The sequence below is a fragment of the Betta splendens genome, chromosome 9 (genome assembly GCF_900634795.4).
Source record: "Betta splendens chromosome 9, fBetSpl5.4, whole genome shotgun sequence".
NCBI classification, from domain to species: Eukaryota; Metazoa; Chordata; class Actinopteri; order Anabantiformes; family Osphronemidae; genus Betta; species Betta splendens.
In genome coordinates this window covers 26,124,710-26,149,122 of record NC_040889.2, presented here as the reverse complement: position 1 = coordinate 26,149,122, position 24,413 = coordinate 26,124,710, and the positions used below count along the sequence as shown (strand labels likewise).

The following is a 24,413-nucleotide window of genomic DNA, read 5'->3' as shown; positions in this document are numbered from 1 at the left end:
AAAACTGCTGCTGCCAAAACCCAGGAGGATTTTTATGCTGGAAAATGAACGATGCCCCATGAATGAGCTATTATTCGTGTCTGCAGTTTGTTTCTGACTCGCAGCGCGTCTTAAAACGTGTCTTTGTTAAGGCTGGAAATCCATAATCCCGTGGTGTAATCACTGTGATTACTGTGTGTGCGTTTGTTTCCACGCTGATGTTTACGTCCTGTCAGGGCAGGTTTGCTTTAATGCTGCTGAAATCGGCTCTGCGGCGGCTGAAGATGACGGGTCTGCCGTTTCTCAGCGTGCACTGAAGCATAAAGTGCAGGTTAAAGTGTGCCAGCTTTAAAACAGGGCCGCCGTCCGTGGACCGGTCATTGTCACAACCTGAGCCCAGTAATAATAAGCCACAAACTATAACACGATCTGACTGCTTTCTGATGGTATAAACCTGTGTGTGTGTGTGTGTGTGTGTGTGTGTGTGTGTGTGTGTGTGTGTGTGTGTGTGTGTGTGTGTGTGTGTGTGTGTGTGTGTGTGTGTGTGTGTGTGCGTGTGTGCTCCCAGGCTCCGCTGTCTGGCAGCTAATCGCCTCCTTCCTCAGACTGCCCGTCTCTGGGACTCACTGCATTGTTGGCGCGACCATCGGCTTCTCCATGGTGGCCATCGGCACCAAGGGCGTCCAGTGGATGCAGCTCGTCAAGATCGGTAAACACCCGGGCTCATTCACATCCAGCCGCGCCTGCGTCGGGTTCGAAGTGTTGGGTGGCATCGCGCGTATCCACAGAACTGCTGTGGAACACGCAGCAGTTCTGTGGATACGCGCGAATCTGCCGTTATCAGATTCAGTGGGCGGCTCGGACGACTCCCTTGGCCGCTCCACACATCAAGGAATCTGTTAGCGAGACCGATGGCAGTGTCTCTGCCGTTAGGAGCCCCGGTGGACGAGTGACTTTATTATAAAATACACAAATACACTCCGCTATTCTCCACCGCAGAAGCAAACTCTGGCTCCTGCTCGTGTTTATTGCACAGACTGGTTTTATGAAGAATAATAAGTGTCAGATGAGTGATGCTCTGAGCGTGGAGCCGTGTTTGGTGGGCTGTTGTTTACATTCTCTCCTCTCCTCCAGTGGCCTCATGGTTCATCTCCCCTCTGCTCTCTGGACTCATGTCGGGGCTGCTCTTCTTGATCATCAGGCGCTTGATCCTCAACAAGGTGAAACCTGGGAGCTTCCGCACAGGACCTTTTTTATTAATGCATCACAGGCTTCATCACGCTTGTCCTTTAACGTCTGTGTTGACCGCGTAGCCTCGGGTTCCTGGCTGATCTGTGGAGTGAGCCGTTTGGCCACAGGTTGGAAGCCGTGAACTCAGACACGTGTACTCGCAGGCCTGTCCAAAGAACTTTAGCACAGAGACAAATCCAGTTGATTTGGCAACACCCACTGATCTGCTGTTACATAACAGACAAACTCTGGCAGCTGAGGAAGAAAAGAGTGTTGTAGCTCATCCTAAGGTCGCGACTGTAGGATTACGTCTGATGTGTCTCCTCCTGTGAGCCAGAGGCACCTGCTGAGTCCCAAAATTGGCTTTTATTACTTTAAATGCGAGACAAACTTAACACAACCTGAAACTTTTTATGCAAACATAATATATAAGTATATAGTATAAAATATAGATTGGATCTCCACATGTTCATCAGTGTCTCTGTTCACACACTATTTGACGAGGAGAGAGATCGTAGCTCATGTCAGATTCATCTTTTGTGCAAATAAAGGACAATGGCGTGTTTTTTTAACGTCGCTGGCCTCAGTGAGCAGTTCAGGAACAGTCTGACAGGACACAGCTGCCGGTGAGGGCAGGCTAACATCTCGCCTATGACAGCGCCGTGGTTGTGTTCCCTCTTTAGGAAGACTCTGTCCCTAACGGCCTGCGAGCGCTGCCTCTCTTCTACGCCTCCACCGTCGGAATCAACACGTTCTCCATCATGTACACTGGAGCCCCACGTAAGAGCCCCTTCCGCTGTCGTCAGCTTTAACTCCGCACCAGCGTGTGATCACATTCTCATCACACAGTCATGACCGTGTAAAACTCAATGCAAGGTGTGTGTTTTTGTTGTGTGTGTGTTCCCTGATTGCAGTGCTCGGGTTGGAGATGCTGCCGGTGTGGGCCATCTTCCTCATAACGTTAGCCGGGTCGCTGGTCTGTGCTGCTGTGGTCTGGATATTCATCTGTCCGTGGATGAGGAGAAAAATAGCAAGTGGGTATTTCCCTGTGTGTGTGTGCGTGCGTGTGTGCGCGTGTGTGCGTGTCCAGACTTTCTCACTCCATCTCAGAGCTCCACACTCTGACCCGGGCCTATCGACAAAGCTTTAGCCTCTGCTAGCACAGTCTGTCTCTGCCAGCGGGATGTGTTTTGGTGCTGGTCTCTGCCAGAACCGCTAAAGCCACGAGGAAAAAACAACAGGCTGTGGACTCTGTGCTCCACTCAGAGATGCCTTGGTTCTCATACACACGGCCAGACGTAAGGTTAGGTTAGGACCACATTCATCACACATTCCTGGTCGAGGCCAGGCAGCGTGGTGTAATGGGACAATCAGCAGAGAAGCAGGTAAAATCGGCGTGGGAGAAATAGTTAGGAATACGAGAAAAGCTACGCACTAAGCCTCACGTCTCCGACGCCTCTACTGTTAAGTTTATTTTTAAACAAGAGTTCTGTTCTGAAAATGATAATATCTCATCTCTCGGCTTAAAATAGAACAACTGTTTTTGCGAACGGTCCTTTGAGTCCACACACGAGGCCGATTTAACCTGTTGCCTAACGTGTCATAACCTAAATATCTGTGAGGATTATGTCTGATATTATCGGTTCTAATCTGGATATTAATGCATTTGTCACTGCGCAACAGGTGATGGCTGCGTTTGTTTGTGTTTCTGCTGAGGGATTGGGGGGCGGCATTAAGTCAGCAGAGGGATTAGTTAGAATCAGCTGACGGCCATACGTGAGGCGGTGGAATGTTTCTGACTCTCAGCCAGTTTCACACAGATTGGTTTTGGTTTCCAACAACAACATGCACGAGGAAACTTAGGGAGGTTTATGTGCAAGATCAGTGACATGGCCTGAACTCATCACTGTGCTGTTCCTCCAATTCAGTCAGAGGAGCTCCTCCGCCCGACCTGTAAAATGGAACAATGATCGTGTGTCCCCGCCTCATCTCCCCTCAGGTCGCCTCAAGAAGGAGCAAGCTCTGTCCAGGATCTCGGACGAGAGCCTGGACAAGATCCCCGAGGAGGAAGAGGAGACCCCGGTCTTCAAGGAGCTGCCCGGGGCCAAGGGCTCGGACGACGCCGCGCTGCCGCTCACCGGGGGCGAGCGGAGCGCCCGCGGCTCCAGCGCGGAGCTCCCCAGCGTGGCTAACGGAAGCACGGCCCCCCCCAACGGCAGGGTGTACGGTGAGGCTGACGGAGCCTTTCGGCGCGAACGCCCGCGCCTGGAAGCCGTGCCTGTTCCCACAACGCCTTGTGCACCTTCTCCCCTGCAGGTCGCACCCACTCCATGACCAACGGCTGCCTCAAGTCGCCCGTCTCCAACGGCAGCTTCAGCTTCGACGGCCACGTGCGCAGCGACGGCCAGGTGTACCACACCGTGCACAAGGACTCGGGTCTGTACAAGGACCTGCTGCACAAGATCCACCTGGGCCGCATGGACGAGCGCGACCGCTCGGGCTCCCACGTCGGCCCGCCGGACAACAACTACCGCCTGCTCCGCCGCAACAACAGCTACACCTGCTACACGGCCGCCATCTGCGGCATGCCCGTCCAGCCGCTGCTGCGCACGGAGTCGCGGGACGACAGCGAGAAGCTGGTGGGCGAGGGCGGCGGCGGCGGCGGCAGGAGCAACAGCGTGTCCTACTCCAAGAAGCGGGTGCGCTACGACAGCTACTCGTCCTACTGCAACGCCGTGGCCGAGGCCGAGATCGAGGCGGAGGAGGGCGGGGTGGAGATGAAGCTGGCCACGGAGCTGGAGGGGGTGGAGGAGGAGGGGGCTCCGGCCCCGGCGCCCGCGGACGAGGAGGAGGACCACGAGGAGAAGGACAAGTCTGAGGTGTTCCTGCTTTTCCACTTCCTGCAGATCCTCACCGCCTGCTTTGGCTCCTTCGCCCACGGAGGCAATGACGTCAGGTTAGCTTCCAGTGGGGCGCCGGCCCAGCCGTCCTCCTCTCATGCAGATCCCAGAGCAGCTGATGGATGACCCGTTCTGTCCCCGTCCTTGCAGTAACGCCATCGGGCCTCTGGTGGCGCTGTGGATGATCCACGAGACGGGCAGCGTGATGCAGGAAGCTGCCACTCCCGTCTGGCTGCTGCTCTACGGGGGTCTGGGCATCTGCGCCGGCCTGTGGGTGTGGGGCCGGCGCGTCATCCAGACCATGGGGAAGGATCTGACTCCCATCACCCCCTCAAGGTGAGAACGGCACCACACGGGAGAGCGAGTGGGTGTGAGTGGGCGCGAGTGTGTTTAATAGTGAGAGGGAGGTGGAGGAAGAGACGAACCTTCCAACATGGGATTCACCCAACTGTACAGCTCTGTAAGTGTACACACACACACACACACACACACACACACACACACACACACGCACGCACACACCTCTTTGGCTGTTTAATAGTAATTTCAGAGGAGCACACATTCATAAATCTCTAAACCAACTGTTCTGTCTCCGTACGTCCCTGTTTCTCAGGTACAGTTAATCTGTGTAATCAGGTGTTTGTCTCCAGCAAACGCTGACTAATCGCACTCGACTTCCCAAGCTGAACAGCTGCTGCAGTGATGCACCACCAACCTGCTATTGTTGTAGTGACTGTATAATGTTTTTTTTGCACTGTTTAATATCAACGTGTCAGTGATTATGATTTTTTACAGTCATAATGCGTTTTACAAGGATTTAGAAATGCTGAAATAATTCCTTACTGCTGGAAATCACCTCGTGTCACGCACACTCGCTCCTCTGCCCTTTGACTCATTACATAATAGTGATGAATATGAAATTAGCGGCACGAGGCCCCGTGGCTCAGTTTGTCCCGCATCCAGAGCTGCAGACGCCGCACGTCCGTAACCTCTCGCTGCTGCTCCTTCGTCCTTGGGCTCCTTGTGTCTCTCACACACACACACACACACACACACACACACACACACACACACACACACACACACACACACACACTGTATGTTTGCGTGTTGTGTGTCAGGCTCGGCGCCCGCAGGTGGAATGTGCTGCATGCATGGCTGCGTCATGTGTTGGAACCTAATTGGTCCATGAGTTTTTTGTTGTTGTGTGTGTGTGCGTGTGCGTGTGTGTTGCTGCCTGGCAGAGAAATCACACGAGGTTGCAGAAAGTTTTTGGCGTTGCATGAAGGAGGGGCGCAGCCTCCTCCTCTTGAACCACAGGGAGGGACGTCGTTTTCCTTCTGTCTTTCCTTCTTTCTCACATTCCTCCTCCATTTTGCGTCCAACCCTCATCCTCTCAGCTCTTTCTTTCCTTCGCTGCTTCCCATTTTCCATCGTCTTTGCCTTGTTGTGTTTTTTAAGTGCGTCCAACCTCTCGGCCTTTTCCCTTAAGTCCTGCAGTCATTCTCACGCTCTCTCCATCTCATTATTTTCTCATCTTTCTTCATGTCTCTCTCTCTGTGCCTTCTTTCTTTCTTTACTAATCTCCCCCTTTCCGTCACCAGCTCAGTCTTTTGCCAGGACTCAAAGACAAATTTGCTTTGGTGCCCTGTTCTAAAGGTTCTACTTCCGCTGTGTCTCTTTAAATGCATCAGTCTGACAAAGACGTTTGTTTGAGCCAAGAGTAGGTGTGTGTGTGTGTGTGTGTGTGTGTGTGTGTGTGTGTGTGTGTGTGTGTGTGTGTGTGTGTGTGTGTATGTGTGTGCATCACTGCCATTTTCTAACTTGAATTATGAATTTTCATAATTCTGGCCACTGCTGTTAAACTACTGAACATTCACATGTTTCTCCGCGTTTCGCCAGCAGGACACTGAGAACCGATGCTGCCTCTGTGTGATGGGCTGATTCTGTACGTGACTGGCTTACACAAACATGTCTAATAATTGTTAGAGGCACATTTCAGCACCTTCTACAACATATAACCTGCGCTTAACGATGAAGAAAGCTATGGGAAATGTCATGAAAGGACAGGGTGTTAATAACACCAGTGTCACTGATCTGCTTAAGATTCGGGCGCCTGTTGTTGTGTGAGCAGACAATAGCTCCTTTATAAAGGAACCCAGCTGTTCTGGTGATTTATATAGGCTGAACCTAAAGGCTCAGTGTGTTTACAACCGACTGGTCAGAAACAAGTCGCTGTTGCTGATTTTGCAGCAACGGACACCAGGACACAGCGAGCTCTGTCCACTCTACATGCTGCTGCGAGCGCTGACCCTCTAAAAAGGCGGTGACTCGTTTATGAGCACCTCGTCCACGACATGAAGACGCAGAGGGAGGCAGAACACGGCTGCTGAAATGAGCGAGACGCTGAGAATGAAGTGACTTCTAGTCCTCATTTAGTTACTGACTAGCAATTAGCGGTTAATGACTGAGGTTCAGTCATTAAGGCTGGTGCGAACGCTGTCTTTATGGTTTGAGTGCTTGTTGAATGTTCTGCTGTGGTTGACGTGAACGCTGGAATGTGGTGACGCCGCGCCCCCGGCGGCGCGTCCCAGACATGACAATGAAGGATGTCTCTTTGCTCCCGTCCCCTCTTCCCCCTCCTCCCCCTCCTTCTTCCACAGTGGTTTCACTATTGAACTGGCTTCTGCAGTCACAGTCGTGTTTGCGTCAAATATCGGAATCCCTGTCAGTACCACACACTGCAAGGTATGACCTGGACCTCCAGCTGGCTCTGTTCACCCGCATCCACGCGGCTCCGCGGGACAGGGAGCTCACACTGCGCCCCAGGGTCGGCGTTGGCTGGAATCCCATCGGCCACTTTAGTCCAAATTTACCAGTGTCGGAATCAAACCACGTGGCAAAATGACCTTTTTATTTGCTGCGCGTGACAATCCTGACTAATCCATAGACTGCTTTTGAAAGGCACAGCCGCCCCGTGTCCAGCCTGCGGCTCACAGCCCTGGTCAGCAGTGTGCAGCCCCTCTCCCCTGACCTTTTCAGGAATGTCGGATCCAGGCTGGAAGATGCCGTGTCCCCTCCCGTCCGCCCCATCAACACGGCGCCTCGTGCTCCGTTTCACCTCTCTTCCTTCTCCTCCTCCAGCAGCATCTCAGCACTGGCCGTGTGAGGGTCCGCTGCCCTCCTGAGCTTGGCTACACACACACACACACACACACACACACACACACACACACACACACACACACACACACACGCCTCTGCCCTCCTACCCTGTCACACTTGTTTTCCACTTTTTTTTTTACCTTTCCATCTTTCTGTGTCTCCACTCATCTGTCTTTACAGCGGATTTTGCATTGAAGTAATGAGTGCGCTAACAGTGCTTGTTGCATCAAATGTGGGCATCCCAATAAGCTCCACCCACTGCAAGGTATTGGAGTCTTTGGTAGTGAACCTGTGACCCAGAGCTCGCCCAGAGCTCCACATGGCTTCACCTGTAGCTGTCAATCACCAGAGCCAATCACAACTCCTGTTGTTGAAGTTTTGACTGGGTGCAGTTTCCCGACAGCAGCGGAACCTCCAGGTTTCCCCCTAATGACGTTATCGGGTCCAGAGCAGTCTTTAGAGCTGCACTAATCCGCTCTGGCTGTTTCACCCAGTTTACACTGGAAGCTTCATGACACGGAACCGTGTCGACCCTCCACCGTGGCTGAAAACAGCTGCTACGTTAAAGGCACGGAGGAATTTACTAGCTGTGTTGTTAATAATACATATTCAGGAACAGTTTGCAGAAGGGAAACTGCACAAGCCTCAAAACTGGTATTTAATCACTGATCATCAACATCCAAACCTTATTCCTCCAAACCCCCGATAATCAACTGCTGCGTCATAATGCTAAATGTACTGATGCTTAGAGGAACACAACAATGGTGGTGACCTGATTACATGATTCTGCCTTTGGGATCTGCAGATATTGTTGGCTTTTCTTGAACCTGAGCATTAAATCAGTTAAACTACGTTTTAAAGGGAACCGCGGCCAACAATATCTGTCAGACGCGTCCCGGATGGCAGTGAGAGTGGGAATCAGTGGGAGTGGGCATCTATTCGGAACTCTCGTTTCTTTATTTGTATTTTCTAACTTCCGTGGAGGTTGAACTGAATCGATGCCGACTCCGGCGTGGGGAGCGATCGCGTGCAGTGACTGGTTTCATGAGTTCAGGCCTCTGTGGCTGCATAGCTGAAATGCTCCAGATGTCCGTGAACAGCCATCGCAGCCACAGGGTCGTTGTTCCACGCAGCCTCTCTGCTTTCAGCTCATTCCGGCCGACCGACGCTCCGGCGACCGTGACCTACTGACGACAGGCAGGTGACTTGACCTGCCACATTTAGTGCAGCGGCCGTGTCGTGTTTCTGTGGCCTTAGTCGGAGAGAGCACCGCAGCCACAATCTGAGCTGAGATCAGTCACTGCACCTTTCACTGTCCGCTCCCACCCACACACACACACACACACACACACACACACACACACACACACACACACACACACACACAGGAGTCTGACGTGTTGAACTACTGTACCATTCAGTGATGAGCTGATAACCGGTTTCTCATATGACGGTGAGTAAATGAATAGATGGAGGTCTGACATTAGCAGAAATGTTCCTACAACCATTGGAGACACATTTCCAGCCAAATTAATATGGAGCGATGCATTTTTGCTGCCAGTGTCAGACTTCCACACAGAGAAACTGAAAATACTTAGAGATAACTTCTGTAATTGCTTGCTCTAACTAACACAGATGTTTTGGACCGCGTTGGTCTTGAGGAGCTGGATGCTGCGCACAGGCTTCTCTCCTCACATACTAAAAGTTGTCCAGAAACATTTTACAGCATTTTCCTCAAATTGACCCTTTAGAGACATTTTTATTAAAAACAACATAGACCAAAAGCAAAGTACATTGTAAGTGACCCTGAGCCTGGCAGCCTGCAGCCCTCACGCGTCTTTGAATGTGCTCCTGTGGCTCCGTGCTGCTGCTGACGGCCTCCTCTCCTGCTGCTGCCCACAGGTGGGCTCGGTGGTGGCCGTGGGCTGGATTCGCTCCCACAAAGCGGTGGACTGGCGCCTCTTCAGGAACATCTTCCTGGCGTGGTTCGTCACGGTGCCGGTGGCCGGCCTGTTCAGCGCCGCCGTCATGGCCCTGTTCGTCTACGGCATCCTGCCCTACGTCTGAGGGCCGGGAGGGAGGACTGAGGGGGAAACGGGGGGCATATCATGTCGTGGGGGTGCAGAGAAGAGAGGAGGAGGAAAGCAAGGAGAAGGGAGGGGGGGCACAGAGGTCTGAGGATGGGTTGGGTTGAACTGTGGATGTGAGAAGGGTTGGTTCACATGCTGCCTGTTTTTTTGTTTTGTTTTTTTTAGGGGGGCGGCTCGATGCTTTTTATTTATTCTCTTTTTGGGTGCATAAATATGTAACCAGTGTTTTCTCCATATCATTCAATCTGCTGTACATAAGACAATGATAAGACTCTAAGTAAGTCTAAAACATTAATGTTAAAAGATGAGCAGCATTTCTCCCTATTACACAAGTCTAAACTAACGTCGTGCCCCTTAAAACCGAGCAACGAACTGAGTTAAAGCTAATTCTTCATTATTCAGAAAGCAAAACCTGCACATAGCGTCGTGACGCATTGATACGTTTTATTATTTCAGAATCTGAAAGCGAGGGAACGGAGCGTGTGCTCAACCAACCCCTCCATCATCTCACCTTCAACATTAGTCAGGTGCAGCCTTAGCGTGGGGTGGTGGGACTGTCACTATTCTTGTGTGTTATTCCCCACATTATACATAGAAACCAGAGGTGATTTATGTCTAAAGCTCCTGTATGTTTTAGAGATGGATCTAATATTTTTTAATGATGTATTATAATGTAATTTGTACTGTAAATACTGTCCTTGGCTGTTGGGGGCTGGGGGCTCTTCACCTCTTCATGATGCCATATCACAGTATGTTTCATCCCCTGCTGTTTCTTCAGTGGTCGGCTGAAGCGTGTTGACTGGAAAAACAGTGTTGAGTGAATGAAACCCGTTGGCAGGAGACCTTCCATTCCTTTTCACGTGGTGGCGTCTGTAAGTTCTGCAGTATTGACGGGAGGTCATCTTCGGGGTCTCGTCCTCGCGGTGGCGATTGTACTGGATCGAGGGCGCTCTGCTCAGAGCAGCACCATGCCAAAGTAGGCTGCGTCGTCGCCATGACACTTTAATGTAGGAAAAAAAAAAGAGCCGAGGTGCATCAGGAGCCAAATGCACACGAAAATATCTCAAACTCTTCATATCTTCATTCATATGCCTTGGTTTTCTCACGTGGAGCGCCGGTACTGGAGTCATTTCCCTGGTACTGACGGCTCCATGCCAATATGGACCTCTGCCTCCAGATGTTAAAGCCTTGTCCGCTGTGTTATTTAGAGGGTGCGACCTCTGACCTGTAGCTCCTCGCGCTGGGCTGATCTCTGGAACATTTAGCCCATCGATCGATCCGTTGCCATAGAGGTGATAAAGGTTCTCTAGACACCACAGGGTGAAGAGGGCGAATCAGAGGCCGCTCATACACGAAAATATCAGCAGTTTAGGGATCGTTGTCTGGATGACATGGTATTGGGGGGAGGGGGGGACTGATCATCACCAGCTTTTTAACAGAGTCACCACGACCTGTAGATGAACAAAGTCTGAAGCTTCTCTTGAACAAACTCCATGGCCGGTGTTGCTCGTTGGTTTGGTTCTCGTGGTGTGTTCCCTTATTCTCGTTTTTTTTGGTTCGTTTTGTTTCTGATGAACAAATCTATGCTTACGTAGCCACTTGCCTTGTAACAATGTGTTTTACTTTGTGCAGATGAAGCAAAATAATTAAGTACTGTGGTGTTTACATCGTAACCATGTTGTAGAATATCTGGGGGGGAAAAACAGACTGTTGCCTAATGATGCCAATGAAAGACAGAACTAGTAACCATGAATTTCTATGAGGAGAAAGAAAACAAAAAATGAAAAAGTGTTGAGAGAGAGAGAAAGGGCAAAAGTATGTGTGATGACTTTGTTTCTTCTTTATTTTTGTAGTACTAGTTGTAGTAGTAGTAGTGCTAATCATGATCCCCGTCACTTTACACTGCTACTACAATGCGTTAACACTACATGTATGGGTGCAATTCAGTAATGAAGAGAATAACTATAGAAATTTCATCGACTATATATTTTTCTACCATATCTGAGTTTTAACCTGGCTGAGCTTCCAGACACAAGGACAGACTTCGGAGCTGATGGGGGGAATTGGTCCCTAGAGACTGGTCCTGCTGTCTCGCCTCCACGGTGCCATGAGCCACATTTCCCCCGCAGCCGCGCGCTAACGTGTAGACGGATGTGTTGGTCGCCAGTAGATCAGATTGTTGAAATGACCATTTTTATTTTTGAACTTTAGATGAAATCGCTTTGTAATTTTGTTTCCCTGCTGATTTGATGGTGAGCCGTGAGAGCAGGACAGGCCGACTCTTTGCAGATGAGGAGGTTAAATCTAAAACGCTAACAGACAAACTGGACTTTGAGGACATTTGCTTTCTCCTTTTGGCAGGTGACCACTCTAGAAGCTCATACTGCGCTGGCTGTGTGCTTCACAGGCGTCTGAACACAGGGAGAGCTCCTAAAGGGCCTTGATGAAAATCGTTGATCACCTTGTTGTGCAGACTCCTTTATAACTTAGCCTGTCGCGTTTTTGTTTATTTGTTCATTTGTTTCTTCCTTGTTTCGTTTGTTTGCTCGCTCATGCATTCACAGTCCTGACAGGCCAAAAGGGATGCACTGCTCATGATGGGGTGGAGTCAACACCGCCCCCTGGTGGCTCCAACTCCACACACTTGGTATGAAGTTAAAAAAAAAAAAAGGCTGCACATTCTGATGTCAGTGTTGCCAAAACCTTATTGGTGCTTTTTGACCGCAGGAACTTGCGGAGCCAGAACTGAACTGTACTTGGCTGAGATCGTGGGAGCAGCACTGAGTAGGTGGCATCTAAGCTGCAGATGTTTGTGGGGGTCTCAGCCGTGATGGGTTGAAAATAAGAACCGTCTCCTCTGGTGCATCAGCAGAACCAGGAGGTGGAGGCTCAGTGCCTGCAGTTACAAAATTCCCTTTGTTGCAACACAAACAAATACAATGTGTGGATGCCTTTAAATGAGTCAGACATTAATTTCTATACCAGCTTTAGTCTGACTGACCTTCAAACATTTTATACGTTTATTGTTGTCCTATTATCACTAAGACTGCAGGTCTGTATAACCTTTGAGTCCAGCCACTAGGGGGCGCAGTCTGGCGCTCTCCCCTCTGTAGAAAGGGACAGCATCATAGGCCGGTCCGGTTCAGCTGAGGCAGGGGCACAGTTGCCATTGAGGGAGTTACTTTTCATCGACTGCATCATATCCGTTTTGTAACCTTCGCGTAGAGAGACACTAGAGGAACTGAATGTGCCATTTCTTTCTCCCTGAATGTGCAATACGAGCCGTTTCTTGTTCAAGGTGCAACTACATTGATGTCACTCCGTGGTTGTGTAGCTCCATCCGCCCTAGTGTAATCGCAGCCGCTGTTTGCGTGGAACCAGCGCCACCTGACAGAGGTGAAGGGCCAATGGGTCGGGTCGGTCCGGTTCGGACCCGTCGTCGGGTGTGGGCGCGCTGTCTAGTGTTCTGGTCCGTTTCCTAATAGAATGTGCTCCTTGGCTGGTCTGCAGGCTTTCAGCTGCGTGTTGTCCTTTTACTGTTTACTCCTATTTACCTGTCCAGTACAAAATGATTTAAAAACTAAAAAATAAAATCTAAAGAAACTGTAGCCTGCTTCCACACAATCTTAAAGCTCTTCTGATTTGCATATATCGTACTGTAATGTTTTATTTAAGATTTTAGTGAAACTGTCTGCATTTAAACTAAATTATGGGAATTAAAATTACAAAGATGACCTGAATTCCTCTGAGTTTGATGTCTTATTTTGGAAAGATAAGAGTTATTCTTCCCTGATTTTACCAACTGCGCATCAACAGATGGGTTTTATTTTTATGGGTTTTATTAACGTGTGAGCTGTTTGTCCAGCTCATGTACAGCTCGCACCTATTTGTTCAAATACTCCACGGTAAAGATATATCATTTAAAAGTGCTTAATAACAACAATTATAAATGAACTTTAGTTGTGTACATGTTCAACCTCGTCCCAGTCTTCCATCCTCACACTGAATGAATGTTCTTCAGGCTCTTTTCCTGTTTTGGGCTCAGGTCATCGTTCACTGACTTGGTGCTAACTGGGCTGGACGTTCCCAGCACCCACTGGCCAGACTGGGCTGGACTGACGGCGTCTCTACAGCGACTGGCACCGTTTACATGGAATGAGATCATGGTTGAATCAAATGGGAACAAATGGAAACCGTCAGGCAGTAACGGGACAATCGCTCAAGCTTTGTGAGGGCTGTTGGTTCTTATTGCGTTGCTCTTTATTAGCAGACGTCCTTCAGCCATGATGAAGTGTGGCTCCTGTCAAACAGGACCAGGCTAAATGTTCACGGTCTGTCCTTAACTGGAAGTTAATGAAAGCAGTGGGAAGTTGTGCATTTGTGCGACCTTTCACTTCATTTTTGAGTTTTTTTCCTAAATTTCAATGGGAAATATTGTACTTGGCGATGGGCTGTCATTATTAGGTTTCTGTTTCAGATGTTCCGATCAGATTATTAGTTTCTGTTCCTTTTTATAAATTCAGTCATTTGATCCCTGGACAACAAGATATATATATTTTAGTAGTGTCTAAGTTTTACGGTATAGGATTTTAACATTGTTTGAGGAAATACTCAGATGATTACTTAATTTAAATAATTGGTTGCAGGCGTATTACAGCCCCACCTCAGCTCTATTAGTATTATCCTTTTAGAGTAAAGCTCAAGCAAGCAGGATACGAGTAATATCAGTTTTCTATATAAGTCCTTTCTATAACGTACATCTTGGTTATATTTATAATGGCATTTTAAATACCAGCTTAACCAGCTCATTGAATGGGAAGCAACCAGGCGACTACACCAGCACTCCCATTCAGCTAAATTGAAATAGTGTAAGTAAACTGCAATAATGAGCCAAAATAATCAAACCTTCAATGAAGATATGCCATATATGTTTAAATGTTTTTAAATATCAGCTGTAGTACTTCAGTGGACACATTCCTTTGCTGCTGTGAACGAAGGCGTGCGGCAGTCGATGACGAGACTAATTGAGATTGAGCTTGACCTGTCAGATAAGGGTTTATTTTTACCATACGCTGTACATGCTTGGCAGGAAGTATGCAACTGGGAGGATGAACAAAAGAGTAAGAACACAAACAGGAGAGCAGGATTTGGTTAGTTCATTTCCATCCAAAACATTTTTATTGTCCTCCAAACTGAAAGTTTACCCTGTGGTTTGGCTTCTTTGCTGAACCAAAAACATACATTACAAGTAGCAGTGGAGGCATAGAAAGACTTGTTTTTCTGACTGAGAAAAAGTAATGGAAAGAGCAATACAGGATTCTGTCCTTCAAGTCACATGACGAGTAATCCGCATTCATGAGTAATGGAGAGATTAATTTCAGATGATGGGAAGCTTGAGAAAGTAGCATCTGTTTATTTTCACAAAAGAGGATAAAGAAACAACCATAAAAAGACCAAGGTTGTGTTCGCTCCTGAAAATGGTCACAGCGAAGGAACAGATTCACCTCCGCGCGCCTCCGAGTTGTGTCTCGCCTTTAATCTAGAGATTCTGTAGTGTACATAAATGGACACTGGATATGCAATTCAAAAACCAAAGTGCTCAGTCAATATAAAGCAAGGTCATGTGACCCAAAACAGGTGATATCACACAAAGGGGAGGGGGTTGAGACTGGACACGAACGTAACCCAATGCAGCCATCAGTCTATTTGCTCGTGTGTGTTGCAGAAATGCCAGTGAAATGCCGGCAGTTAATTTACAGCTACTCAGGTGAACAACAGAGAAAGACCTCCCCGCCTCGTGACTGTGCAGTTAAAAATGGGCACATGGTGATTTAAGCTCATGCTTAAGTTGTGGTAAACCATCCAAGCACTTCTTAATTAATAACTATAAATACACAGCAGCGTTTTGTCAGAGAGGTTTCCGTCTGCTTCCTCTCCCTGGGTGAGTGTGTGACATGTCCATCTCGAGCGGTTAACTACGCTTTACTCGTCTGCTAGAGGAAACACAGGTTATTATGAGGACTTGATTATCAACTTTCATATAGATTTTTCCATAATATATTTATATAGTTATTTTCTTTCTCTCACGCACCCACCACGCTTGCTTTCACATTCTCTCGTCTCACTACTTTTATTCAATGTACACAACGTAATAAACATGGGTCGAGTGGGGAGCGACAAAGCTGAAATGACAATCACTGAGAAACAAAAAAATAAAACAAAGCCAAGAAGAACTGCAGTTTTTTGTCATCCATTGGCAGTTGGACTGACTTGGCATCAGCCGGTTACAATGGTGGTTTGAAGGGAAGGAGTGGCCATGTCATCAAAGGGGCGGCGCCGGAGGCTCTTTCTTCGTCGGCGCCGGTTTAGTCGTGGCTTTCGGCGTCTTTGTAGCCGGGGTCGTCTCCTTAAGGTTGAGGTTCTCCAGTGCCACGTCCAAGGTCATCACCTCAACACAGCCCATGGCCTCGAAGTCGGCGAAATTCCGCAAAGAGCCGTGACAGTCGTCCTCGTCCTCGGAGGAGGAAGCCGACGCGTCCTCGTCGGGCAGCAGCGTGGACAGCAGCAGCTCCGTCACAAATAGGCTCCGGTCGGCCCACTGGGCCTCGCACGCCTGCCGCTCGGCCTCAGACAGCCGCGGTTCGCTCAGCCTGAGAGCAAAGGGCCAGTAGACAATGTGACGGTTAATAAGAGCAGGGTGGGTAATGTCACAGGTGGCGCAATGATGAACAAAGAAACTCAAAGATAACCCAGAATAATCAAATATGCCAACTTAAATCTGTGATCACGTTCTGCATGCAGAACACAGCAGCGTAGCAAATCTCAAGAATCACAGTTCAGATTGTAGCCAACAGTGATTTGTAACTCAACAAATACACAGTGAAGCTTTGTACAAACTGTTACATCCACATACACGTTCAGTGCACACACTAATAGATGACTTCAGAAGCAGAGAACAGTCCTACCTGCTCAGTAGAAACTGGGAGCTGTGTGCAGTGTGCTGTGTGTTGGACTCGGGGGGACCCGAGTTTGGGCTGGGGTTGGTGGTGTGGTTGGCGCTGGGGTTTGGGTTTGCGGCAGATGAATTTGTATTGAGGATGGCGTTGGCTCGGCCACCGCCCCGGGTGGTATTCCGGGCCGTCTCTAGCTGCTGACGTGCTGCCTGGGCCTGCTGGCGCTCCAGCTGGAGTTGCATCTGAAGCTGTTGGAGCTGCGAGGCCGAGGGGCCTGAGCTGAGTGGGCCGCCCGCTGAACGCCGAACGCCTGACAACTGGGACAGAAGCTCTGCAGGAAGATGATGGAGACAAGATTCATGTTAGAAAGGGACTGGTACAGAGTTGGTAAATTAACATCTGTGCAAGTACTCTGCGCCACCTTCACTGAGACCATCCACAACAGCACTGTACATTATTTTATCTGCCATTTTTAATGCTATGCTGTCAGAACTAGACCCCAGATAAGGATTTTGTACCACTGCTACACTCCCTCTGATCCACAATCAAGGAGACAGTGGAGAAGGACCAGTTGGATCAACAGCCCAGCAGGTACAGCCCATCATTAAAGCCGAGGCTGCTGCCCTGTTTGCAGCAGAACGAACAGGGACTCTCATTATGGCACAGCTGGAGCTGACATGGCGAATGCCAACCACTGAACCCGATCAAAATTGGAAACAGGATAAACTAGCTGTTGCCACAGCAACTGCGCCCACACATACTTCAATATCCAGACTACTTTAATTACACATAGAAACATGTACCACATCTAATACACTACATGAGAAAGCATTAACACTGTGGTTTGTGCGTCATGCCTCCTACAGGTGCTTAATAATTGCTTGCTGTCTCACTGTACATGTTAATAGGGCAAGCGTCCTGTCTGACCTCTATCAGGAGGTTTACCAGAATAAAGGAGACAATATCAGGAAGTGTTTCTATGCTGTGGCTAATCGGCACTGGCTTATCATATACCCATGACCGTTATGTGAGATGTGGAACTGACCTGCTATAGGGTCCATGGCCTCTCTGCTGTAATTGGAGCTCTGCGAAGAGCTCTGACTGGTGGAGAGCCCCCCAGTGGTGCTGCTGGTGAAGTGCATGTTAGACCTACGGGCTCGTGGGCCCCCCAGTCCTCGCCCAGGGTGAAACATCCTCCTCACATGTCGCACCCCACTGGACTCATCGTGAAAAAAGCTTGTTAAGGACCACAAGATGATGCCAGAAGTCATTTCTGTTTACATTAGTACTATGAAAAGCTGGAGACAGCATATATTAAACCTTTGTCAGGTCGTCATTACCTCAGCTAATTCTGCCATTCAAACTCCAATGATCAAAATCATCAGGTTCTCAATTCTCATTAATCACTCAAACTATGCCTTCATTGTTTTCCTGAGTTTATACAGAACAAGACAGGGCGACACAAGCTGGTCTGAGGTCTGTTATCCACTCAGCCATTCCTCCTCTTTGCATTGGCCAAAGGCAAACAGCCTGCAAATCAACTGCTCAGTCCAAGTGATGCTCCCTTTTTTTGATTATCTTGCATGAACATTATTTGGAAAAAGAGCACAACCCGCTCTCCTCACTGTTTCCTGATTGAGCAAACACAGGAAGCTTTGGAATGAGCTAAACATTAAACAGGTCATTACTCCTTAGAGGACAACAGACACAACATTGGTTTCCACACATGAATATTGAAATGTACATCTCTTCTTCAACAGCTTGCAAAGGATATCAAGTCTCTGGGTGCTCTGTGTTCAAGTGTGAGATGAGCAGCAAAGTCGTCCGTCACGTGATTTGGGTCACCACCTGGCAGAGCCGCACATATGGGGCAGATCTGGGAGATGGGAACAGAGAATGCACAGCCAATGTCAATGCACTTCACTGCACTTAGCACGTTTCACTGACACAAAAAATAATGAAATTTCACTTACAAACTCACGCCACGACATTATAGCAAAAATCATATTTAAGTGTTTACTTTAACACAATTCCTGCTAGTACTGTAGTGCTCAACCATTTTTCACATCAACAAATCACGTCAGAACACTGCAGACTACACATGCATGCGCAAATGGACATTAGCTGCTAGTACGTGCTCACACCCACTCCGTTTCCATTTTGGTACATCACTTTTATAAAAAGTAGTCATTTTGCTTTTCCTCGTGCCCCAGTCGAATGATATAACAAACATCAACACAACCACTCACTCTGGCAAAGACTTAATGTTTTACAATGGTGTCCATTCACGCATCTCAACCGCTGAATGTCCTGAAAGGTTCAGGATTCCAGTGCATGTGTGAAAGGGGCTTGAGGAACCTTGTTATGTGCTCATATAACAGAGAAACTGACATCTGTGTGACATCAGGAAGACTTCAGTTAAAAACAGCAGCTCTAATGTTGTACACATTCACAAATACTGATTGAGTTTACTCAACTGAGAAAGAAAAATCGGAGGAATTCGAGGAAAATCAACACTGTGCTTCCTGATGTTGTGCAAACATCACAAACGTACCACTTCTGTAGAGGTTTCTGTGTGCTCTGCAGCCACGTGCTCCTGCAAGGAGATCTCCGTGTAGCCCATCCTCCCACAGTAGGGACATGTGAAGGCCTGAGGCTGCTCCACTGAGAACGCTTCTCCGCCATAGTACAGGTCTGAAGGGGAATTAAGATCGACATAGCATTCAGTGTCGGTGTTTCACATTTCAGGAGCTGGATTTCATTGTGTCAAGACACTGATGCTCAATGACAGCTACTACAGAATCATACATCATAAAAATGGACAGAGTCAAATCAAATAATTGAAATAAGGTGCAAAAAGCATTAACAAAGATCAGTGATGAGTTGATAATCATTCTCTGCAGGGAGTCATTTTACAATAAACCAGCTAATTTGACCAGCTCCTTTCTGTGGCACTGCTCCCTAAACTGTCCTTATGTAGACAGAAAATATACTCCAACAGCACATGTAGGTTAATTGCTATACTATATAAACTACATTTATAACCTCAGGGACAAAGGGATTGAATAATGGAATATAACTATGTGTCTCAAGGTCTAATAAGACTCCACAGTAATTAAAAGAACGACAAGACCACTCCACTATTTATAGAAAACAGGCCTCTGCTTCATTTCACCAATTCTCATTAATCAGTCTACACTATGGCTGCTTTGTGTCCCTCACTTCATAGTTGTCACTTTCACTGGCATAGTGCACACTAAACAACACTTTACATAATGCAGTTAATTAACAACTACCCCTAATGGAGTATAAGGAGGGGGCCACACAAGCTGGTCTGAGGTTTGTTATGCACTCAGCCTTTCCTCCTCTTTGCATTGGCCAAAGGCAAACAGCTTGCAAATCCACTGCTCAGTCCAAGTGACGCTCCCTTGATTTTTTTGCATGACACATTATCTCATGCAGGTTGTGCTCTTTTTTTAAAAATAATTACCAGCCATACATTAACATTTTATCTCATTTATATTCTCTATTCTATGTTTACTGATTGAGAAAACGACCTCAGGAGGCTTTAATGCAACTAGCTGAATATCAAACAAGTCATTTTCAGTGAAGAGACGCCTGCCCTGGTGCTACTCTACAAACTATGAAATAATGTAGATGACACAAGCTGCATTACTCTGTTAACATAGGAGCTCAGACACTGCAACAGTTTCCACACATGAACCTAGAGATCTGCCTCGCTTCTTGCACAGCTTGGAAATGATATCAAGTCTCTGGGTGCTCCGTGTTCAAGTGTGAGATGAGCAGCAAATCTTTCGTCCCGCAGTTTAAATTGTTGTCTAGCGAACATAAAATAGCTTTGTGGAGACTTGCACCTTCTGTCGTGTTTTGGGTTAACAGCTCCCCGACAGATTGCAAAACAGTTTCCAATGTGTGAAAGGCTAAATACCAACATATTTCACAGCACGCATGTATGAAGATACAGAAGTGGTTCTGCAAAACATATCGCAGCTAATTGATCCATTGAACCAGGCTTAAACTCTGCTTACCAAAGTCAACCCGGGTTAATATACACTGCATTGGATGCTCTGTGGTGTGTCTGGTTGTGGTGGCACCGCTCTCGTAGCACGATGCACACAGATCGTAGTCGTAGCAAATTAAACATTTGTATCGCCGACCTCTGAAGTTGCCCTTTAAACATGCATCACAGCTCACGCCTGAGGAAAGAAAGACAAGACAAAAGAAAGGTGAGACATTTACCTACATTAACCCCCTCCTGCTTGACCAGGAAACAATACTTAACACAATATGTAAGCAAATCAAAAAATATATTATTATTATTAATAATATAATATTCAAAACATGCAAATAATGTAAAGCAAACAAATTACATGTTATTGATTGTGTTGTTCTATTCTTTTTTTTTCCTATTCTTTATATATAACATCAAATGTTCCAAATCTAACTTTCTTGTGTATGAAATAAATGTTTCAGCTTCCTTATTCTTCTGCAAACAACATTATGTTCCCTCCATCATTGGCGTAAGAGAAAGGGTGCTGACAGTCTCATTGAGTATTTGAGTACACAGTAAACGCTTCCTCAGGAACTCTCGACAACTAACAGACCAGTGCCTGTTAACTGCTTATTTAAATTACACTCACTCTAACACTATGGGCCGCAGCTTCTAGCGCGCGTTGCATGAGGTTCGTGGTCACTCTGCGGTCCACTTGAGGCATTCCATGATTGACTTGGACAGTCGCACGGTCTGAGTGTATTGTATGACAACAATCCGTCTAAACTCCCCCCCCGCCTTGTTACTGAGCTGCTAAAGCCGCACGCCGGTTTGACAGCTAGCTGCAAAGACAACCACTTGGTGTTACAGCTTACTGATATAGCAGCTGACAGCACGGTCGACAGCAACATAGGCATGAACAATAAAAAAAACACTCAGGAGCCACAAGTCTTTGCTTTTAGCCAAGCTTTTTAACAAATAAACCAGTTGTTGCTGAAGGCTTATAGACCAGAAGGCGACAGGTTCAATCCCAGACCACCAGGATAAATCTGGGCAGGCCAAGTGACAGGGCAGCACCTGTCCCATTCCTCTTCAACGCCACTGTGGTGCCCTTGAGCAAAGCGGAGCTGCTCAACGACCGCGGGCCATTCTGAGTGTGTGCTAGGCTGCTTCCAGGTATAAATGTGTGTAGTGGAAATGTGTGAATGGCAGTTCCTGAATGAACAGGTGACCTCCCAGAATGACGCCTTAAACGAGGGGTTTAAAACAGCTACCCTTCGCTGACAGGCTACTAAGCTGTAATAGACGTTCTATTACTCGGCTTTTAATAGTTTGATAAGCGTGAACACACGCTCACGACGTCTACTAGAATCTAACTGACACTAACAACCAACATCCAGCCTAACGTGTTTACAAGGACGACGTGAGTGTTGGTTCGCTAACTGTTAGCTTGCGAAGCTGGAACCCAACAGGCCAGCTTGACCAGGAAGAGGGCTAGAACCGGCCAGCACCACCGACATGACACCTTCTGACCCGGAGCCGCATCTGAGCGGACCCGAAGCTCCCGGTCGTCCCCCACCTCCGCTCCCCCCCCCCGGCTGCTCCGTACGTTAACGTTAACCTACATAGCCCAGCACTAGCTAGCTTACGCGCTAGCTAGCACACTTCGCTAACCACGACTAGCTTCTGCCGCTTACATGTCAGCGTTGTTTTGCTACAACAGCCGCGCGTGTTAAACACTTTGTGAAATATAAACGTCAGCTGCAGACTCGTTCGGAGTGCGTACGCGTTTTGCGGCCGCCACAACGTGTCCCCACGAAATGATCCAGCCAGCGCGCGGCTAACACAAGCCAAGCTAGGATGAGCTGCAAAACAGACATTCTCGGCTAGCAGCCGTTAGCTAGCCGTGTTCTGACAACGTAATTCATTGTCAGATCCCGGCGTGTGCGGTCCTCTGTTGGTGAAGCGTATTCATACCTTCATGACGGGACATCCTACAGTTCGTAACACAGCCCTTCGCCCGGGCTTCCTTGTTTGCGGTACAGATTAATATCAGAGAAGAGAAGCCGGGGCTGGCTGGCTTTCCCTGGCCTCTTCCCTCATGAAGGATCCGGTCTGGCTCGCTGCCCCCCTCCGCCTCCTGCTGTGTCACCGTCTGCTGCACTGCTGCTCCGTCCGCACGGTGGCGCCGTTGGCACGTGCTTACTTCAACATCTGTATTCTGAGAAACTTCTTTCTGACAGTCAACAGCTGTCAGACTTGAACCCATCATTCAGCTAGTCCTTATGGATATAACAGATATATGCTTCAAATCAAAGCTAAGATTAAGTATGATGAACCTATACATTACATTTTTTGTAACATTTCATTGGTTTATGACTTTTAACTAAAAAGCAAATAGAATGTCATACAAAAACAGTATTGAAGCACATAAAAATATTCATTTTTGCAAGCCAAGATGCCTGGATGCTTATTTGCACGTAATATAAATGACCAAAGATGCATGTATCGCCCTTTGAGTCAAACCTATGCACACATAAGGTTCGATGATTGAATCGTACCTCAGCTCATTGTTAATAATGTCCAGCATGAGTTAGAACAGGGTTACACTTGACATTTAAATCGGTCTCTTGTTCTCCACTAAGTCTACTTGAATACTCCACAGTGTCTCGTTGTTCGGTCTTGGACCATAAGGTAGAGTCAGGTCAGCATATAGTGCAGAATCAAACTGACACTGGCTGAGTGGGCATCTGGCTGAGGTATGTGGATGGAAAGAAAAATAATTCCCCTGCAAGAGAAGCAACTACCGCTTCAGAATAAATATAATATCCAATGACTGACATCGGGCAAATTCTGGGAAGTCCTTGGACTTCTTCTGAAGTACTACATACATTCTGTCATCTCACATTCGCATCGAGAGCGGAAAAAGAGGCACGTGATGTAAATTCACACTAATGAGACTCTAAAGCCTAGAACGCTCAAAAACGAATCTACTGAAGTCAAGTGCACCTAAAAACATGAATAATCAAAATTAAATAAAGATCGAATATTTTTTTTTATTTGACACTTTCTGGAAAAGTTTTATTTTTGTAGCGCAAGGATTCTTCAGGCATCTGTTGACTTGATCCACTGTAATATTTATATAAAATACTTAAAAAAACATGCACAGTAAAAGCAGTTCACTCTGAGGTTTGGTAGCTCACGGTCACCTTCGTACTGTCTGACCTGTGCTCCACAGTCTGCCAGTAATTAAACAGCAGGTTTAGTGAGGCTCTGCCAGCTAGGACAGGTGCCAGACAGACGACTGTTCACCCAAAGATATTACCTGTACGGGCAAACTTCAGTCGCCGGCATCCGAGGGAGTCTGGAATAACAAGTATCATTTTAATCAGACTGCCCAGTCGCAGTAGTGAGGGAAGATCACATACTGTACATTTGCAAAGTCTCATCTCACATCATCAACTGAGTGACATTTTTGTCTGATTTGAGACTCTAAAGTAATGATTTTTTTTATTTCCAATGCCACGTGCATTGCAGGTGTTCAGTGTTATGAATTCCTCCCTCATCTTCAGGTGTTTCAGCAGACTGAGAAAACACACGCTGAGATGGTGAAACGCAAACACTCCCAGACATCAGTGTGAGCATCAGCGGAGCAGCAGGCAGAAGTTTACACTCGCTGCATTGCATCACCTCCACGCAGCTTCTGCTGTACTATGTACTCACTGTACCGTATGTATGGACACACGGGTGAGTGAACCTGAGCTAAAAATAAAACACACGTCCTGTGGATAGATAGATAGATAGATAGATAGATAGATAGATAGATAGATAGATAGATAGATAGATAGATAGATAGATAGATAGATAGATAGATAGATAGATAGATAGATAGATAGATAGATAGACAGACAGACAGACAGACAGACAGACAGACAGACAGACAGAAGTGGGTGTGTTACTATGCTGTTAAGTGGCATGCTGCTCTTACATTTTCAGTGTTTGTGCTGTATTGTGTAAGTGTTTACACAAAACAGCGCCGTTTATTGCACATGGCGTGAGTGCGCCCATTATTGCGCCTCGTCAA

General features: G+C 47.4%; 2 protein-coding genes across 10 annotated transcripts in view; one reads left to right on the top strand and one right to left on the bottom strand.

The window, feature by feature from the left end:
• slc20a2 (solute carrier family 20 member 2) overlaps window positions 1–13,104 on the top strand; it is a 31,319-nt gene extending 18,215 nt beyond the window's left edge. For 6 of the 8 annotated variants that reach the window (XM_029160312.3, XM_029160309.3, XM_029160310.3 and 3 more), the window contains 9 exons: window positions 548–688; window positions 1,114–1,199; window positions 1,893–1,989; window positions 2,124–2,243; window positions 3,209–3,436; window positions 3,526–4,165; window positions 4,260–4,445; window positions 6,773–6,857; window positions 9,177–13,104. In XM_029160312.3, coding sequence (XP_029016145.1) covers window positions 548–688; window positions 1,114–1,199; window positions 1,893–1,989; window positions 2,124–2,243; window positions 3,209–3,436; window positions 3,526–4,165; window positions 4,260–4,445; window positions 6,773–6,857; window positions 9,177–9,341 — 1,748 coding nt within the window. In that variant the 3' untranslated portion in view covers window positions 9,342–13,104. Of the gene's footprint in view, window positions 1–547; window positions 689–1,113; window positions 1,200–1,892; window positions 1,990–2,123; window positions 2,244–3,208; window positions 3,437–3,525; window positions 4,166–4,259; window positions 4,446–6,772; window positions 6,858–7,454; window positions 7,540–9,176 lie in introns of all 8 variants that reach the window. The other 2 variants (XR_008695505.1, XM_029160314.2) reach the window with 2 other exon arrangements.
• Window positions 13,105–14,519: 1,415 nt separating this feature from the next.
• On the bottom strand, window positions 14,520–22,514 carry LOC114861288 (E3 ubiquitin-protein ligase KCMF1-like). Of its 2 annotated transcripts, none has more exons than XM_029160315.3 (7): window positions 22,307–22,514; window positions 20,367–20,534; window positions 18,872–19,011; window positions 18,092–18,193; window positions 17,363–17,543; window positions 16,330–16,648; window positions 14,520–16,014 (listed from the first exon to the last, which is right to left on the bottom strand). In XM_029160315.3, the coding sequence occupies exons 1-7, from the start codon at window positions 22,320–22,322 to the stop codon at window positions 15,687–15,689; spliced, it is 1,254 nt and encodes a 417-aa protein (XP_029016148.1). In that variant the 5' UTR covers window positions 22,323–22,514; the 3' UTR covers window positions 14,520–15,686. The 2 variants fall into 2 exon arrangements, with proteins under 2 accessions (XP_029016148.1, XP_055367172.1); XM_055511197.1 differs by lacking the exon at window positions 22,307–22,514 and adding an exon at window positions 20,979–21,861.
• Window positions 22,515–24,413: the final 1,899 nt, after the last annotated feature.